Source organism: Anopheles cruzii, chromosome 2, assembly GCF_943734635.1.
Source record: "Anopheles cruzii chromosome 2, idAnoCruzAS_RS32_06, whole genome shotgun sequence".
NCBI classification, from domain to species: domain Eukaryota; kingdom Metazoa; phylum Arthropoda; class Insecta; order Diptera; family Culicidae; genus Anopheles; species Anopheles cruzii.
In genome coordinates this window covers 38,181,424-38,194,336 of record NC_069144.1, presented here as the reverse complement: position 1 = coordinate 38,194,336, position 12,913 = coordinate 38,181,424, and the positions used below count along the sequence as shown (strand labels likewise).

General features: G+C 50.1%; 3 protein-coding genes across 4 annotated transcripts; all 3 read left to right on the top strand.

Moving 5' to 3' along the window:
* Positions 1–7,422: 7,422 nt before the first annotated feature.
* LOC128267713 (carnosine N-methyltransferase) lies at positions 7,423–9,145 on the top strand. Its single transcript, XM_053004604.1, has 7 exons — positions 7,423–7,643; positions 7,735–7,996; positions 8,073–8,191; positions 8,266–8,406; positions 8,477–8,639; positions 8,696–8,929; positions 8,998–9,145. Exons 1-7 carry the CDS (start codon positions 7,510–7,512, stop codon positions 9,100–9,102), a joined length of 1,158 nt encoding a protein of 385 aa, XP_052860564.1. The 5' UTR covers positions 7,423–7,509; the 3' UTR covers positions 9,103–9,145.
* A 262-nt stretch (positions 9,146–9,407) lies between these two features.
* Positions 9,408–10,331, top strand: LOC128267576 (uncharacterized). The gene has a single exon (XM_053004446.1). It carries the CDS (start codon positions 9,555–9,557, stop codon positions 9,921–9,923), a length of 369 nt encoding a protein of 122 aa, XP_052860406.1. The 5' UTR covers positions 9,408–9,554; the 3' UTR covers positions 9,924–10,331.
* Positions 10,332–11,111: 780 nt separating this feature from the next.
* Positions 11,112–12,889, top strand: LOC128267310 (CCR4-NOT transcription complex subunit 11). 2 transcript variants are annotated; one of them, XM_053004116.1, is made up of 5 exons: positions 11,112–11,195; positions 11,268–11,368; positions 11,445–11,689; positions 11,763–12,293; positions 12,366–12,889. In XM_053004116.1, the coding sequence occupies exons 1-5, from the start codon at positions 11,170–11,172 to the stop codon at positions 12,804–12,806; spliced, it is 1,344 nt and encodes a 447-aa protein (XP_052860076.1). In that variant the 5' UTR covers positions 11,112–11,169; the 3' UTR covers positions 12,807–12,889. The 2 variants fall into 2 exon arrangements, with proteins under 2 accessions (XP_052860076.1, XP_052860077.1); XM_053004117.1 differs by having other exon boundaries at positions 11,172–11,195; positions 11,477–11,689.
* The last annotated feature ends 24 nt before the right edge of the window (positions 12,890–12,913 follow it).

The following is a 12,913-nucleotide window of genomic DNA, read 5'->3' as shown; positions in this document are numbered from 1 at the left end:
TAGTAGATGCAGAATGCAACGAATTGACAGGTATTTACAATTTCTTGAATTAAGCTCGGCCCTCAATCTCCACAGAATACTCGCAGCCAGTGGCAGACAACGGCATCATTGAAACTGACAGTTCCAAGAAGCAGTGCTCAATTCGATTTCGGAAAAATTAAAAATTAGGTTAGATTGCAATTCTATCTCATCAGGAGCAGGTGGAGGTCAGAACCAAGAAACCGAACCGGAACTGGCTGGCTGGCTGGCATACAATTGGCGCGGGAAATGGGCGTTAGCAGGAAACCTCAAAGAAAAACCGATTACCGGCTTATCCGTCTCGGGGGAAATTATCAGCTTCGGGCAGGCATTACTCCGGTGCGCGCTCCGTTGCGCGTCCCGGGGAAAACCAAATTCTTCCTTCGCCCGTCTATCAATTTCAATTTGCAATTATCTCTCCGAGCGATTTCGGAATTCCCATAAATAATTACTCACGACCCAACGACTGTTGTGCGCTCTCGACAGGTCAGAGAAGGGACGACGAGTCCTCTCCCCCACACTCCGGAGCGTGCAAGAACCATTCCCTGCCCCCCCGATCGCCATCCGTGGACCGCAGCCAGAAGCACGCAATTTATCTGCAACTTTTCCACAAACCGTGCCACCGTGGTTCTAGATACAGTCCCGGTTACGGACAGCAAGAATGGATTGTGATGGGTTGCTCGTGGAGACCCTGGCTGGCTGGCGTGTTACTAGAGGGTTGCCTCTACCGGTTCGTTCCATTAATTTGAAGCGATTTAAAGTAAAACCACACTCACAAAAAGGACACGCAACCGCCGGCCGGTCATCAGAGAGGATAGATTTCTTTTCGTTCCCGTTGGCCCCCTATTTATGGTTCCCCGGGGGGAGGCTACAGTGACAAATACACTTCCTTGGAACCTTGGTTCACACGGTGAGCGAGTGAAACGCGACACCAGGGCAACGACGATGAGGAGAGAAAGATTAATCCTAATGTCCTTTCCGGGAGCTCTGTGTCCGTTCGCTTCATCACGCCAAATAACTTTTCATCCCGGTGACCGCAGCCATTTCAGAGTTGTGGAAACAAAAACCCTTCTGTGCCGAAAGTAATTTCCTCTGGTCTTCCTAATTACTGTACAATCGACCTCGTGGCGGGGTAATTCACAGGCAGCTGGGTACGAGTAAGAGCCACAGCACGGAAAAAAACGAAGCATCCTCTCGGTGGTGAGAGGGAAAGTTGCTGATGTCAAAACCGGAAAAAGCCGTGAAAATGAGGCTCGATGGGCGTTGAAAATATGGCAGCTCGGTGTAATCATGCATCACAATGCAAACCACGCCGCTTCGCCCGCAACAACAAGGAGCCCATCCAACCGACGGACGGGGTATCATTTTCATTCCTTATAATTGGGTTCCGTCCGTGGCTGCCGCCCCCCAAAAAGTCCTGGGCATAACAGGCCCGCAGGCCATCGTAAAGGACTCCAACTCCAACTACGTACGGGGCATCTTTTTTCCCATGCGGCCGCATTCTGGGGCCTAAAAAATAGAGAAGACACCGCAGTTAACCGACGGGCATAAAAGTGCGAAGCCGAAGTTTAGTGAGCTGTGCGCGGCCAACCGGGCTTTACGGCGGGCGGATATGACGTGGCGGAGTTTACAGTGGAGTTTAGATGACACCGGCACCCGGAACGAAGGAGTGACTCTCCGAGGAGAATGCACTAACGCCGCGCGCCCACCGTTAATGTGTTCCTCATCATGACTGAAAATGGTTATGTGTGTTGATTATTTTTATGCTGATAGGTGTGTGTGTTCCTCCGTATACGCCGCTGGGTGCGCTGCGTGTTACGTGGGGTTGCTTTTGCCGCCACCCCCCATGGCCCACGGTGCCGTTCTCCACCATCATTATGTGGCTCCACAACATACGGTACAAGGAAGAAGGAACCGAAAGGAGAAGGCTTTAGCCCAGCAGGTATTACAAGATAATACACACCCGGTTGGAAAGGGGGCCGCCAAGTAGGATTTTAGCGGCTGGTGGGCTGCGGATGGATTGTGGCTCAAAAACAACCAGAAACACCGGAAGTTAATCGCATTGTCATGAATAGTAATCGTGGCGCGTGGATTTCGATCGTTGATCGGCCTCCGGCCGGTGAAAAGGGGCGCCATACTAGATTAATACACTTTTTATGACCCATTGCGTGGGGCATTATTAAATGTCAATTTTTAAACCCCTCGCGAGACAACAAAAACCGAAGGACATTCACGGCACGTAATATGTGGTTAAAAATAATTGAATTAACCACAAGCCATAGCGTGCGTCGTACACGGCACAGCAAAAAAAATCGATTCCTCTAATGCCAGAGCGCGGCACGGAAACAACTGGCCAGCAGCGGAAAATCCGGCGTGCCGGTGTGTGGCCTGTTAATTGAAATGGGAATGTATCATCGTCCCATGGTCACACCAGCACTCGCTCGGAGTGTGCTGTGCTGAGTTTTCGCTTTCATTATCATTTTTGTTACGATCTCGGAGTGCTGCATTAGGATAATTTGCATTGTCAACAGTCCACACCACCACCACGAGCAGTCCACCCGGGATGGGAAATTTCCGGAAATGTTTGGATAGCATCGCTTGCAGAGCAGGTTGCTTGGATTATTATTTACCGAACAGATGGCTCACTGGCGACGTACACACACACTAGGATGGTGTGCAGCTCGCACACTTCTTTGCCCGCGCATATGTTTGAATATGTGAACCAAAAGAAAGGCCTGCTCCGTTCGTTTGTCCGTCCGGGGCGGCGAGACGATGGGACATCATTAGAGGCACACGTATATTTGTCTTGCGCATTTAATTGCTTTCTTCATTTTCAAACCATTTGCAAAACCGGGACAGCCAGTGTGTCTGTGCGACGATGCGCCCGGGTGCAAATTGCATTCCAGCAATGACGCACACCTAATGACGTCGGCCAATCGAAAGGACACACCATAACGAACGATCGACGGGACTGCATCATCGGACCCAACTCGGACCTTTTGCGGAACGCACAACCCGGGTGACGTCATAGGGAACGCAGTGTGTTGGGTACGTGTACAAACATGTTCCCACACGTTTGATGTCGGAACCCCAGATTGCTGTCAGGGATAATCATATTTCGCCGTTCGTCACTATAATTACAATTGAAAGCACCACATTTCGATGGCGGACGGAACACTCACCTTGTGTGTTAGCATCCAAACACATCACATTTCCTTCCGCACACATACACACACACGCACACGATACACGTCACGACATCGACAGGGAGAAATGTCGCAGCCTCTCAAGCCACAGCGCCGCGGATGATGCTGCCAGCTGGCATATCGGTGGTTGTCGCCCGGTGCGATGATTCGCGCTGATCGCAGCAACCCGGTCGAGCTCCGGTGATGAGCTGCGAGCGAGCGAGCGAGCGAGCGAAGCGAGATCAGGTGATTTGGTACCGCGCACGGTGAGAGAGTTTGATCAGCTCGCGCTTCGATCAAGTGTGCGGGGCTTTCGCTCCTCCTCCTCTTCACTTGGTACTGAGGGTGACGTTCGCACAGATGACAGCGCGCACTTACACACCCGTCTCACTTGTACCGCGCACTAGCAATCAATCACAGAAGCAGCTTTTCCGGAGACAAACGGGCTGTTTCCTCCTGGAACAGGATCAAAAAGCATAAGCATGGGTGAGATTTTCCCCTCTAAACAACAACCCCTTCCCATTCGACACGGCACGGCGCACACGGGGACCTATCCTTTGGAACCTTGGCTTCCTTTCTTCCCCATTCGATCGCCGCACACTCGCCACCGAGAGCCTACTAAACTTTCCGGTCGTGCGCCGGAACTTTCTCACGTACTTCGATCGCCGCGGCTCGACTCTCTCACTCACTCACTCACTCGTGTCGTTGGCTATCTTTCTCACATACACACACTCGACGCGAGCGCGCCCGCACTAAACCCCAAGTGGGTGCTGGGTGGACTTTTCCCAATCACCGCACCGCGATGTTGTGCTGTGCTGTGTTGATGATACTGTTGGTTGAATAACTACAAAAATTTACCGTCACAACACGGTCGGTTGGCTGTTACCCCTCGCGCCTTGGGGCCGCCGTCCACCTACCACCACTCCACCGCCTGTGCCACCACCGGACTGTGCCTTTCGCTTTTTCTACACCGTTCCGTTCACCGATACCCTTCATCGCCTACTCTGCCACAGCAACCAGCCAGCGGGCAACCACCACTCTCACTGGTTGCTGTTGAATTCGGTGGCCAAAGCTCACTCTTCTACTTTCTTCTCCGCCACCGTAGCCTGCTGATGCGGGGTAGGCTTCTTATTTTGGGAAAAACTAACCCATTTTCCCCACACAGTGCTGCTGGAATGAATGAATGAATGATGACCATTGTGTCGTAGAGTGCTAACGAACCAAACCAAAAAAAAAACAAAGTATGCCTTTTGACCGACAAAAAGGTCTCGTGCCTATAAGAAGGCACGCAACGGAGCTATTTCTTTTGCCTCCATTGCTCGGCGCCTAATCTCGGAGCCCCCCCCGGTGACCGACAGTAAAATCGGTACATTTTTATCACTCTGCCGACACGGGGCCATTAAAAGTACGCACCGAAACGCAGAGCGTGATCGATGCCAAAACCAAAAGGGCAAGTTTTCCCCCGGAAAAGAAGACAACCTATTTCCTATAAATTGACGGCTTCACGGCTGCCACATCCGCGACATGGTTTATCACTCGTCAACGTTTTTTTTTTTTGGTTGGTGGATTTGAAAAGTTACCTCCCGGTTGGCCGCCACTGTGATGCAGCAATTTCAATGCAGCAACACAACACAACGCACACCAAAACGGACACACCACTACCAACAGGCCCGCGGGCGCGCGACACATCATCACCATACCAACAATACTCACGGCCAGCGACGATTGGCAATTCGACGTGCAGGAGCTTTAAAAAATCCTTTTTCCGCCTGCTTAGTCGGAAAATGGTCCCTGGTTCGCACACCGCAGCTCACGAACTCACGGATGGTGAGGAAAATGCCTTAAACATTCATTCATCTATCCAGATGGTCGTCGGGCGATTGAAGCAATAAATTCCTTCCCAATTCCGCTTTACTCAACTACCATCCAAGCAGACCTAAATGTTGCTAATAAAACGCACCACATTAATGGTGACGGCCTAGTGTCCTATGTCTCTGGCGGAAGCTCCTCCAAACCGTCGGAGCCATTATTTTCGGATTCCGTCGAGACAAAAACTATTAGCGCGCGGGGCGGAGAAAATGATTGACGAAATGAGAAACAAGTCTCGCGCCGTGGCGGCCTTTCACCGAACGGGTTTTCCGTTCGGCCTCCACCGTAGCTTTTGCTTTCCTTCGCCCAACTCTCGCACGGGGGGCTAGGCAAAAAGAAAAACACAAATGTCAACCACTGTTGAGCCACGAACCAATAAACACAGGCAAAGCCACTCGCTCGCTCGCTCGCACGCACGCACACACACGCAAGCAAAATTGGCATGTGTAACGTCATCAGCTGTCTCCGCATGACCTTTTCTTCGCCACTTGTGCTGTGCGGAAAGGAGAAAACGGAGACGGAGACAGAGACATTGAACTGCAGAGAAATTGTCCCCGCGAGTGTGTCAATCTGAGCATCGAACCGTGTTTCCGGTTCGTGGCGGAAAAGAAAAGGCAAAAAAGGTACGCACAAAGCGCGGAGCTTAATCGTGAACGTTGAAGTTGAACGGTGACGGATGACAGAAGATGACGTTTGATCACACACGGCAAGACACAGTGGCTCAGGGCAGGAAAACTTGGGGGCAAACGGGCACTCAAACACACCTACAGTGGGGTTTGTGCGTGTGCTGGCACACAATCTTCACCAACCCAAATTCCCCCCACCCACAAAGGAGTCGCGGACGCACCGTAGGTCCTTCTCGCACACTCGCAAAGACGCCGAAAGTGATCGTTTCTACGCAACGCATTTTGCAGTGTCACAACCATTTATACACCCAACGACTGGGCTGATGATGATAAAATGATGATGATGATGATGACCACGGTCATAACAACAACGAAGGCGACGACGACGGTGGTTGTGTGTCGGGCCTTTCACAATGTTGTCCTCGCATGGTTAATCTCGCCGTTCGCTTCCGTGATTGTGGTGGACATTAAAGAGCACTGTCTGCAAAATGATTCATTGGAATTTTTGCAGCCCCATCAGCGGGCAACAATATGGGCAAACTAGCTGAATCTGGACACACACACGCACACACCAGCAGCGGTACTACATCCGGTTTAACTTCTTCAGGTGTTGGCGCAGAGCAGAATAGGGGGGTCGTCACTGGGAGGACTTGTAGGGTGGCGCATTCACACGAAAGGCAACGAAACAACCAAAAACCCACCGAGTTCGAGAAGCATCCGTGCCGACCAGCGACGGTGCGTGCGCGTTTAGATAAGGGAAAACCGTTTTCACGATCGTTACATTCCGTCCACTCGCTCTTGAGCACTTTCGTTCGTGGTTTTCCGTAACAGACTGAACTGCGAAATCAACTGCGAGCTGGCGAGCTGCGGACGAAAGTTTCACTTTTGACAACTCACTTTTCACTTTTGCCCACCGCAACAGCTTGTGCTCACTACTCGCTCACGCTCACACTCGTGAGAAAGTGTGCTCCGACCAGGTGGGGTGGGGTGGAAACTGGGAGCGCAAACAGCCACCTGTGATTGCGTAGTGCTGAAAGGGTGGCGATGGAATTTTAGTAGCAATGTAACACACAACGTAGACGGCAAACCGTGACACTACGATGTGCCATTATGCTAGCTGTGTGCGCAGCAGTTCCGTAGTGCTTTTGGTGGTAAGCTGCGAGTAGAACAAACTGTCAATGCGTGTACGCCGATTGGTCTTTCGCAATGTTTCGCTCGTGGCCAGTGCAATCTCACGGTCGAGTGAGATGAGAACAGTGCTCAAAGCAGGTTCAACAGCTGTCAAACGGAGTGGTTGAGCTAATCTGGACGACAAATGGCTTTTGAAACCGGGGGTCAGATAAGTGCCCGGGAGACTGTTTACGCTCACGCAGCAGTCCCACAGAATAAAGTACTAAATTTTAATTCACCAAAACCCTACAATCACCTACAGCAGTCAACAATTCTAATAAAAATTGTACAGAAAAGGACATTGTTTTGATTGTACGCAGTCTGAGCAACTTTTTGACAATCTGAAAATGTCAAATGTGTGCTCATTCTGTGCAAGTTTTGATTCGGAAAACTGAAAACGACTTACGGCAGCTAAATTCAATGCAATAGAAGCAGCAGTTTCACTTGTGAATTGTTTTGCCAAGAAGGAAAATGGTTTAAACTTTCCTTCCATGTTCAATTGTTTCTTGGGAGCCTGGTCTAGCCGGTTTTCGTTTGTCGTTTGCTGTCAGACCATCACTGCGTGGTTTGTTTTGATCGGCAACCGTGCACATTGCGCTCACGCCACAAACCGGTTGTAACGCGAAACGCAAAGCACCGCCATGGATGATGTCCCTGCGTCGTCCCTCGGAAATGGGGCGGAAGCTGGAACAGCTGACAATGGAGTTGCACTGGACGATATGGAGGAAGAGCGCAAAAACTTCTTCAAAATAATCGCAGCTTTCAAGTACTACAGGTGAGTAGCGTTGCGTGAAGCAGTCACAGTCCCAGCAAGAATCCGCACGTGCATTGAAACGAATGATCACACATCGTTTTTTCCGTTACAGGCATAGTTCGGTGGTCGAGTTGAAGCGTAAAGAAGGCTTCCTGCAAACCCTACCCCAGACACATCAAAGTATGCTGCAGAACTATCAGGAGCATTTGCGAAATCTTAAGTGCTGTATCGACGTTAACGCACAGGTGATCAAGCAGATAATACAGGATGCCAACTGCCTGTTTCAAAATGCGGATCACAACATCGAGCCAGGACTCCCGCAGCCGTCCGATGGGCGTGACGGCGTGAAAATTCGTTATCAAGACTTTCAAAAGGTTGCCTTGTCTTTGTGCTTTGGTCTCTGAAGCGCAGGTTGAACTCGACATTGATTGTATATGGCCACTTCCACAGGTGCAAATTACACTGAAGCAGATATTTCGAGACTGGAGCGAGCACGGCAAACTCGAGCGTGACCAGTGTTACCGGCCGATAGTGGAAGAAATCACAAAATTTTTCGATCCCTCCAAATAGTAAGCTTGTCATTTTCGTCTTATAATCGCTCATATATGACAAATTTATTTACTGTTTTCATCACGCCGTGTAGCGAGCTTTCCAAGGTGAAAATCCTCGTGCCAGGTGCCGGCCTCGGGCGACTGATCTACGAACTTGCCTGTCAGGGGTTTTACTGCGAAGGCAACGAGTTCTCTCTATTCATGTTGATCGCATCGAACTTTGTTCTAAACAGGTTAGTCCCGACCGTCAATGTTTGGTTGGACTGTACCAAACTGTCTCCGATTCTTTAAACCCTTTCGCAGGTGCGTAATTGAAAAGCAGTGTACAATCTACCCATGGGTTCACCAGTTTGTGAACAACCTTAGCCTGGAGCATCAGCTGGAACCAGTTTCGTTCCCTGATGTCAGCCCAACCAAGTTTCCACCAAAAGGCACGATGAATATGGTGGCAGGTGACTTTTTGCAGGTAAGAGACTGGTCCGGTTAGGTTCGGCATGCTTAACATCTGACCTTTTCCCACAGGTTTACCGCGATGAGGACTACTGGGACTGTATAGCGACGTGCTTTTTCATCGATTGCGCCAACAACATCATCGAGTTTGTGGAGGTGATTAAGAAAATCCTGAAACCGGGCGGCATCTGGGTGAACCTTGGTCCGTTGCTGTACCACTTCTCGGATGTGCCACACGAAGGTAGCATAGAGCCGTCGTATGAGGATTTGTTACAGATTATACGCTCTCTTGGTTTTACCATCCTGGTGAGTGCAACCCGTTCCTTGTTGTACCCCCTTGTAGCTCTGTTAGTAACCATGAATGGAAATTGCAGAAAAATGAAACGGATATCGTGACCACCTACTCCCAAAACCCCAATTCAATGCACCAAAGCCATTACAACAGCATCTATTTGGTGTGCCAGAAGCCCATCAATTGACCAGAGTCGCACATTTTGCGCACCGTTTTTTCGCAGGGTTTTACAAAATATATAGACAAATATAAATATTCCTTGTGTTTTTGTCATGCTGGTTATTGTTGTTTCGCGCCAGAAAACGGCGAAAATTGGGAAGACGAATGAGACGTGATAAGTAACGATAACCGAGCACTCGAGCAGTTGGCTCCATTCGAGCAGTTCATCTCTCCGTTTATCTCTCTCTCTTTGCTCTCTCTCGTGGCAGCTGTCAAGCGCGCCCTGACGACGGCAGAAAACTCTCTTTCTGCACCTTGCCGTTGAATCACGCTTTTTATTGATCCACGAACTCCAGCTGAAGAACTGTGCATTCGTAACAGCCGAACGACTCCAGCGAGACTTGGTGTGAAAGTAACGGACCTCGTAGCCACGCTTCAGATTTCTAATTTTGGAACAGTTGCTTCCCCGTCGGAAACGTTATGTCGTCTAACTTCAACGTAGGTGTGGCCGCCGAGGCTAAACCGTCAAGCCGCGTGCTGAAGCCTCCGGGCGGTGGCCATTCCGACATTTTTGGTGAGTCTAACGTGCGACATAACCCGCCGCGGCCGAAAAACAACCAGCAGAATTCATCCAACATGAACGCTGTCATGGGCACTACGGATCCCAACGAATCGTTCGATTCCAAACCCGGGGCAAGTCCAGCAGCAATGGGCCAGAATGGGCCTCACTCAGCGTCCAACGGCAGCAGTGGAGGCGCGTCTGCGGCGGACACGGCCAAGCAGCAGGCATCGTCCGACAACCAGCGGGTACGTGTGCCTCCGGGAGGCCATTCGGCTGGCTTCTGGTGATTTCTTTCGCCTACCGCTTCCGCCAGCCTGTCCGCTCCCTTCATCCGGGAGTACAAGGGAACCAAACACTGCGTGTGTGACGACGAAAGTGGCCCATCAGTCGCCCGATCTCTAACCCTGTCTGACTGTCTCGATTTACGTGCGTAGAGCGGGCTATGGAGGGCGCAGCTAGCAGCATTTGTTTATTACCTCGTGTACCTTCTGTTTCTGACGCTCGATAGCTTTTTACCATCTACCTACTCTTAGGCTCCCTTGCGTTCGAACGGACGCCGTGAGCTAGCTATACTGCCAAAAACGAACAACACAAAGCCCCTATCCTTCAATTGTATTTGCTTGCGGTATTATTACTTCCAAAGTGTGGCCCGCGCGCCGTATCTTAACACAAATAATGGAACAAAATAAATTATACACCAGCTTACTGACTCGCGTTAAATTGGTTTTCCGAAATGTGGTGGTGTAGGAAAAGAAAGTAAAAGAGAGGGTTGGTTTACCGAAGGGTTCGGCAATTGGAAACCATTTTCCGTTGTGTCGGTTGCTACATCGCAGTAAACGTAGCACGCAAACAAGCTGTCGCTAGAAATTAAGGGTTTGTTTGCACAAATCATGCAGTAACTAGGCGTTGCGCAAAGAAAATTCGTATTTAACGATCTTTCTGTGTTCCGCCTTTGCCCTGCCCTTGCCCCTTCTGCCGACAACCTAGCGATTCGCTATACTCATCGACGGAATTGCTACAATACAATAAGATAAGGTAAAGTTTCCGTGCTCATTTAGCTCTTCTTTCTGAGTTTCATTGCTCACTACAGAAACGGGTGGTTACTGTGATAAATTAAAATGAAATTATCTTGGAAAGTAGCGTCCCACTGTGGGTAATTTGTATGAGATGGACGGACATATTTGATTTTAGAAAAAATCTACAAACTTTTCGACGTTTTTGTTCTCTTTGCATGTGTTTTGAATATTTGACATTTTCATATGAAAGAAGGATCCATTACCTTTCAAATGATGTATAATGCAGATACATTGCTAAAACTTTCGGATTCGGAAATTCGGAAAATCCTCATTTTTTAAAGCTGGTTTATGACCTCCTTTTCCCCATAGTGCGTCCATTTGGAGTTTATAACTGTGCTGTCAAATTGATACGAATTGTTTTCTTCTGCACCATCTGCCATTCGTTGTTCCGCTTCGCGGTTCACCGTATCCCGGATCGAAAGCAGGCACGTTTACGGATGCAGCATCGTCAACGGCGATGGCCAGCATCCGGGAGCTGTACGAGTGAGTACGACGACCCAAGCAAGCGGTGATAGTTGCCCTCAACCCCACTTAAACATCTCGTCCTCGCCACAGCTTGCTGTTCTCGTCTCTGAAGAACATTGAAAATCAAACGTTCGAAACGTTGTCGGCGATCGTTCAGAAGCGATTCATCAACCCGGCCACTTGGTTCCAAGGTAACTGAGCCAGAGGCTGCTACGAGCTGCGTTCCCAAAGATTCAAAGATTTAATGCCAATTTCGCTCGACAATAGTCGGATCAACGCTTGCTTTGCTGCTCCTGCAGGACGATATAGGGCTGCCCGTGCACCGGTTGGCTGCAATCTACGTGCTGCACGATATCCGCCGGAAGGAGCAACCAGAATCACCGTTCTACCTGTTTCTAGCCCGCTTCCTCGACCCACTAGGAGCCTCACCTACTGCGCCGCCCATCACAAATCCAGCTCGATCGATTGAACTAAAGTTTATTCACCTGCTGCTCTCGAATGGAGATCCAGAGGTGGGCCAGTGCGCCGGAGAGGAAACTATAAGAGCCACGCAATTTACTGTACCACGTGTCGTTTGATTTGTAGATCGAGAAAAAATCTGCCCGCATGTTCTATCAGCTTCACATCAACCATCCAGCTATCGGACCGGCCGAGTACGGTTTCATCAAAGCGAAGGTGACCGAAAAACTGAAGGAACTGCCGCTGACGGTGCGTTCCAACATCTTGAACGTAATTCCCGCCTTAACGATGATGCCGGGCCGCGAGCAGACACATAAAAATCACACCGGTGCCGCCATGGAGGAGCTGTTCACCGACATGATACTCCATCCAGCTAATCCGCTCACGAACGCACTGGCGCCGACATTTATGTCGGTTGCTCCCCCGCTGCTGTCGTGTGAGGACGAGCTAATATGGCTCGATCTCGGGAGTCCTTCGTACCACAAGCCGGTCTACAATAGCTGCAGCGATGCGGAACCCACGCCTGACAAGTGTCTCCGTACGCTGCTGATGCAATCGTTCCGCCAGGCGCTCAGCATTGCCGATCAGCAGACGTTGCAGAACGAGTTGGAAAAGGACACCCAGCAGACGCATCTTACGTGTGTTACCCCGGAAAAGGTCAGTAGCGACGGTTGAAGCGACGGGCACTCTTGTTTTTGCTTCCGACTAAAACCCACCGACTCTTCGCAGCTTCCCAATCTGATCGAGTACAATCCGCTGATCGCAATCGAGATTCTGATGAAAATGCTGAAAACGCGACACATTAACGCGTATCTGGACGAAATCGTCGGCATGGAGCTCTCGCTGCACTCGATGGAGGTGGTGAACCGCCTGACGACGTCCGTCGATCTCCCGGCACAATTTGTGCACCTCTACATCGTCAACAGCATTGCGACCTGCTCGACGATCAAGGATAAGTACATGCAGAACCGGTTGGTGCGGCTGGTGTGCGTGTTTCTGCAGAGTTTGATACGGAACAAAATCATCGACGTGAAACAGCTGTACATCGAGATCGAAGCGTTCTGTATCGAGTTTAGCCGAATCCGAGAAGCGGCCGCTCTCTACCGGTTACTGAAACAGCTCGAGCAGGACCAGGGTACGAGCGGTGCACAAACGCAAAAGGACGTTTGAATGGTTGCTTGTGAGGGCACTTAGAATACTTACGATTGGCCAATTCTGCACTTTAAGAACAGATCCATTGGTTGAACCAATAAAACGGGGAACGGAAAAGCAACTTT